Source organism: Boleophthalmus pectinirostris, unplaced genomic scaffold, assembly GCF_026225935.1.
Source record: "Boleophthalmus pectinirostris isolate CB_2022bp ecotype Guang Dong unplaced genomic scaffold, ASM2622593v1 HiC_scaffold_22, whole genome shotgun sequence".
Taxonomy (NCBI): Eukaryota; Metazoa; Chordata; class Actinopteri; order Gobiiformes; family Gobiidae; genus Boleophthalmus; species Boleophthalmus pectinirostris.
The window spans coordinates 27,903,214-27,909,596 of NW_026571190.1; the positions used below are offsets into that span (position 1 = coordinate 27,903,214).

The 6,383-nt window shown below is 40.8% G+C and overlaps 1 protein-coding gene across 1 annotated transcript in view; it reads left to right on the top strand.

Annotated features, from left to right (window-relative positions):
• The window catches only part of zcchc7 (zinc finger, CCHC domain containing 7), a 36,140-nt gene extending 30,873 nt beyond the window's left edge, over window positions 1–5,267 (top strand). Inside the window, exons 8-10 of the mRNA XM_020930568.2 lie at window positions 687–782; window positions 1,396–1,513; window positions 3,531–5,267. Coding sequence (XP_020786227.2) covers window positions 687–782; window positions 1,396–1,513; window positions 3,531–4,081 — 765 coding nt within the window. The 3' untranslated portion in view covers window positions 4,082–5,267. The remainder of the gene's footprint in view (window positions 1–686; window positions 783–1,395; window positions 1,514–3,530) is intronic.
• Window positions 5,268–6,383: the final 1,116 nt, after the last annotated feature.

The window sequence follows — 6,383 nt, forward strand, 5'->3', positions numbered from 1 at the left end:
GTACGCAGCCACGCTCACAAGAGGTCTGTGATCTCCTGGCCTTTGTGATGGAGATGGGCCCCGGCCGCCCTGACCCGATAATGACGCGACGCCCTAATAGCATTCATCCTTTCTGCTACAAAACTACTCAAGCGGAAAAGAGAGAGAGGAAAGGGGGAAAACAAGTGTGAGGGGTCCGTGTGGGTTGGAGAAGGGACACTGAGGAAGAACAGGGGAGGTTAGCTATGTTTAAGAAATGACGACGACACAAATGGTCTGTAATCTTGGAATCAGGACTGGGGCACCTTAGCTTTGGGAATAGCATTAGGTGTGCATGTGTGAGCGAGAGACATTAGAAGTAAATATGCCTTGGCCTGCCCTCTCTTTCTTTATCAGTGTATATTTGCTGGGAGCACTGGAGCATGGAAGGCTTTCAGAACACTGGCCCAAAGGGGACAGGACCCTGTGTCCAATACACACACACATGCATAGAGGTTACTTATCATACTGGGTCATTACAGGGCTCCAACTATAGGCCCAGTAATCATTGGTTGATATCTCCACCGTATTCAGCATACAATACATAGCATCCCATTTCATTAGACAGCAGGGGAATGACATGTGAGAAGAGTAAGACGGGGAGACATTAAGTTGAAATAATGGGTTCTATTAGCTTTCTGCTGACACCTTTCTTCCTTTCTCTTTAGATTAAGGGGGGGCCTCCTGTAATACACCAGGGAAACCATCAGGGCCGAACTCCTGCTTACTGCTACAACTGTGCCAAGAAGGGGCATTTTGGACATGTGAGTATTTACGATATTTTGGCCTGATTCTATGAAATGTGGGTTGCCTGTCCACTGTGTGTGTTTTTGTGTAAAGAATCATTTTTTAAAAAGGAAGCACAATGGCCTGTCTCTCAGAAATGGGGTTGGGTGATTCCTTCTAATGTGGAATCTTTCTGTGTACTCTATGAACTGAAGAATCAAAATTGTCAATAAATTACATTTATTTCACTGTCATCCTGAATAGAGATGCATCGATCCAGCTTTTTCTGTTTGATACGATGTCAGTACTTTGGCTTTAAGTACCTCCGATATCAAACAATACTAGTGCAGAGGCTGAAAATATGATTTATTTATTTATTTAAAAAACAAATAGCATAAGGTCAAAAAAATTATTCAAATGTGTTTTGTAACTACAGAACAGCTTTGTAAAAATACAAGTTAAATTGCATTGGCTAGTGAATTGTTGTATTACACCAATTTATAGACAAATCCGCTGAACCGGTACCTCAGAAGCCAAAATCTGAACCAAAATGATCAGTATCGACGATATTGTATCAGTGCATCCCTAATCCTGAAAAGGTGTACTTTGTCGATGGCACTAAATAAACATGTTTGTGTGAATGTGTTTCAGGAGTGTCACAGGCAGAGGATGTTTAATGGGACCTATCCTAGCACACCTTTTATAAATCACTACGACACCACAAAAGACATAAATGTCAGACAAAGCCGCATAGAAAAGAAGGTCAAAGGTAAGTTATTAAAAAAACACATCATTTACAGTTAGAGCTGCGTTCATATTACACTTGTGTTACACCATTTCCTGATCTATGTTGAAATGTTGTTTCCTCATTGCAAACATACTTGGAGTTGTTCTGTTTCATTTAGAGCCCGACCGATATGGATTTTGTTGTGGCCAATATGAAACCGATATAATGAGATAGCTGATATATTTAGTGATGTAAAAATTCACTGTAAATCTTGAATTATTTAAAAAACTTAGGTTTGGCTCTAGTGGATTCTAAATTGGGTTTATTAAGGCAACATTTATTGTTATTCTGACTCTTTACATCATATTTACATACAGTAGATTGGCCTAATGGCATTTTTGCTTCACATTCTAGCTACTAGTGATGGGTATTCCAGTTTGGGGTTTTTTGAGAACTGGCTCTTTTGGCTCGGCTCACTAAAGCAGCTGGCTCTTTCGGCTCCCAAGCGACTCTTGAGATTGTTTTGTTACAAGCAGGACTAAACCAAAACTGAACCAGGACTAAAACAGATTTAAGCCATGTGTAAAACAGGACTAAACCAGAACTGAACCAGGACTGAGTGTCGGGACTCGGTCTCTCCCTCACTCGAGCCCAAGATTAGTCCTGGTTTATTCATTTTATGATGAACTGCAGCCAAATATGCACTTTTTTTTTTTTTTTATCCTATGCACACGCAGATTTCTGAAGTTTCGTTTTCAGCCGCTGCTGCTGTCAAACTACGGTCTACAAGCGGCTTGAAGAGAAAAAGTGAGAAAAAGAGAAAACACGGCTCCCAATAAGAAACATGCTCCCGTTGTTTGCTTCAAAGAGCCGGCTCTAAGAGCCGCTTCGATCGCGACCGACCCATAACTCCTAGCTAGTAAAGAAACTACGGCTATTAGCCTTTAGCCGTAAAAACGTGCGCGCCGCGGTAATTAATTATATGCATAAATGTGGATCATTCACACGTCTGTTCACAGCTCATTTACATATCAATGCAGGTCCAGTAACAAATATACGGACAATATAGTCACTTTACAATAGGCCAATAGAAAACAGCCTGTTTATGTGCGGGAGCTACAGCAGCTAATCGCTAATAACAAATAGCCAAAACTAGCTTCAAAGTTGATGTATTTCCAACACTCACTGCTCACACAGGCTCCTCCTCACATCACAAGTCTGCACTAATAAAAGTTATTTTAATCCAGACTCAAACCGATTGTCTGTAAAAAGAATATAATCTCAGTGTTGCGCACCGCTGCGGGTGTAAACAATAGCACGTGAGTGAAGTGACATGACTCTGTGGTGTGTTCAGGGACAGTATGACACAGACACAGACAAATTACACCGCAGATAAATACTGACGCGGAGCCACATATTAGGACATTTATCTGTCTGTAAATTGGATTAAACGAACATAATGTAGAGAGTCTAAGCTTTATAACGAGGTATAACATGCCCACGTGAAATATCGGCCCATATCAGCAAGCATATCGGCAGATAGCCGATATGTCTCCAGGTGCCCATATCGGCCAATAATATCGGCCAGCTGATATATCGGTCGGGCTCTAGTTTCATTCACACATGTTTAACACACAAACCCTGTATATTTAGGCTGAATTCTTTCCTCAACCTGAAAGCACTCTGTTCTACGTTGTGATGTCATGTGGCTATACAGGAAATGCTTCACTATGTTTTTAAACTCTAGACACCTTCTCTATAATTATTGGGATAATTTCAGCCCTGGAATTGCCCATCTCTAATGAACTTAACGTAAAAGTAGCTGTTAACCTGAAGATTACCACTACATGACATCACAAGGTGGAACAGAGCATTTTGGGCTGGAGGAGATGTAGACAGACTAGTAATAATTCAGGGTTATTCAAACATGTGTGACTGAAACAAAACACAACTCCAGGTATATTTATGAGGAGGTAATAATGTTAGGACATGGCTAAAAGCTCACAAGAGTCAATTTTGTGTAATATAGGATCTTAATATAAATGTTTTGTATTTTTAGATCTGAAGAACTCTGGCCTCTTTCCTTATGTTCCTCAATCACCTTCAACCCCAGGACCTCCAAGGAAGAAACAAAAGACCACCTTTGAAAAAAACAATTACCATCATAAGAAAACGCCACGCCAAAGCTATAAAACGGACCTGCCTGCTTCCAGCCATATCTTTTTCAGTGACACTTCCGACTCAATATCTAAACCAAGCAAGCAGCAAAAGCACAAACCAGTCTCTCAGGAAAAGCTATGGAAACCCAAGAGACCAGTCCCCCAGTCTAGAGGCTCTGTGGAAAAAATAGTTTTAGATGAAGCAGATGAGTTTCCAAGAGGTGGAGGGCAAGGCGAGGAAATGGAGAGACGAAAAAAGAGCAAAAAGTTCAAGAAAAATGGCCAGTCACTTTGCTGGACTGGTGCGAGCAAACAGGCCAAAAACAACAATGTAAATCCGAGCAAAAGGAAAAAAAAGAAGAATGCAAACAAAAATATGTCAGACAAAATGTACCCAACTGATGAAAACCTATTTATTATTAAGCAAAGGAAACACAAAAGAAAAGATTAAACTGTTTTTTTTTTTGTTTTTTTGCTGCTTTTAAAGGTGCACTATGTAACCTTTTAGCACCTGCTTGTTTCTATGGATATGTCATTGCTCGGCCTGGAACGCTCCACAGTATGACAAACTGCTCTACTTTATATTTATTCAATTACAGGTGGTTTTATAACTCAAAAAATGCTTAGAAAAGCAGGCATTCTGACTGAGCAAGGTTGCCTTTCCACAAATCTGACATGTAACTTGGTTTGGGCACCATAAAGATAGGAAAGTTTAATGCCCTACAGTGACATATTCCAGACAAAGCCATAACATCCATAAAGAAACGCATTTGACGGACCCTCCTCCTGAAAAGTACCACAATGCACCTTTACCTCTAATCCAGAGAATTCAGATTTTATTCCTCACATTCTTAAATACTGTCTAATAATCATTTAAACAGTTCTGCTAATAAAACTAACCTACTCCAATGTCCAGTAAAGGGACCTGGGCTATTGTCTGTATTTCAGTTATCCATCCAGCTGGTTCGTGATGTTTTCACCATTGCTGCTTGGATCATTGGGAAAACTTAAATTATTTAGAATTGAAAATTAGTTCTCTGACATACATCAACGGCTACATTCAGACTGCAGCCTGAAGTGACCCAAATCCGATTTTTTGGCTTCTATGTGACCTGTCTCCAATCTTTTAATGACAGTCTGAACGGCACAGATCAGATTTTTTCAAATGCGACCCAGGCCACTTGGATATGTGGTCCTGAAACCGATACATATCCGATCTTTTGACATGCGACTTCAGTCTGAACGGCCAAAGCGCATCCATCCGACCTACACGTTATCAACAAGCGACAAACGTCACTATTCTGCGCTGAAGCAGGCGGAAACCGGAACTGTAAAATCCCCAGGTGCTCAATGCTCGCGTCCATGTTTGGACAACTTCCGTAAACACAGAGCACGCTCGCTGCGGTTGACGCATGGGGTTGACGTCATCGTGTCCTCCAGTAAGCATGCGGGACACTTTCGGGCTGTTTACCGTTCACACTGGAGTCACAGACAAGTCACATTTAATTGGAAATGTGAACGACCTCGCAAAAACATCAGATTTCACAAAAAAATCGCAATTGAGCTTTAAGCCCTGCAGTCTGAACGTAGCCAACTTGTCTGTATTAACTGACCCAGAATAAAATGTTTTTTTTCCAGTTTCTCTTTTTGTTTATTTACATTTGTGTTTATGCTGATGAGCATTACCATTTTTCAGTGGTACAAGCGATCTTTATATGAATAATTTTATCTGATAACATTTTTAGTATAAATATCACTTATTACCTCCACTGATAAAAAAAAAAGCGCTCTTAATAAAATTAATCGTTTCTTCTGTATGGTTTTGACAGTACTAGAGCCTGTGGTTGGGAATCGCTGATTCTTGTTTGTTTCAGTTAAACAGACACAAGGGTTCAGAACTGTCACAAGGATATGTAAAAGACCCAAAAAACCACAAAACCAGAACACCTGCCAAGTCAAGAGCAAATATTTTTGGGATTATTTTAGTGGGACTGAAGGAGGGTGACCAGAATTTCAAAATCAAAAACTGGTTCTGCACTCGGCCCATTCACAACTAATATATGAGTCAGTATAGTCACTTTTTTCTTTTGTTTTGGCCATTTTTAAGCATGTTTTTCTGTATTTTATTATATTATGCCTCTCTTCACTGTTACCAGGCATCAGATTGGTCAGAAATAGGCACACCTGGGACATATCTTCTATAAAACTGGGACAAATCACTGGTTTTGGATAAATCTGCAGGGACAGGGGACACAGGGCTCAAAACTGGGACATCTGGGGCCTCATTTATAAATCTTGCTTACGCAAAAATCCGTGCATGCGCGCTTCCTACGCCAACCGCGGTATTTATAAAACTCGCCTAAAGCGTGGCTCTTTGCTTAACTCTACGCCAACTGGGGACCTCCTGTAAATTCTACGCAAAGTCTGGAGACACGGGGGAAAAAGCGACACTCGTGGAGAGAAGCAGAAGTGAACAGAGTTTGAGGAAGTGTTTGACCAGAAAATCCACGTATATAGAAGAATTACCTTCAGATTTGTGCATTTAAGTGTTTGGTTCGCCAAAATACGGAGAAGGGCTGTTTATTATTCATTATTCTCCACAATATTATACATTTGAAACTCGTGCACGAGCGCGGCCACGTTCCCGGACACTGTGTAGCGCAGAGTCCCACAGTCCACACCGCGACCATAGACTTCTATAGAACACAGTCTGTGACCAACACAGAGGACGAAATAATGACCCAACCTGAGAG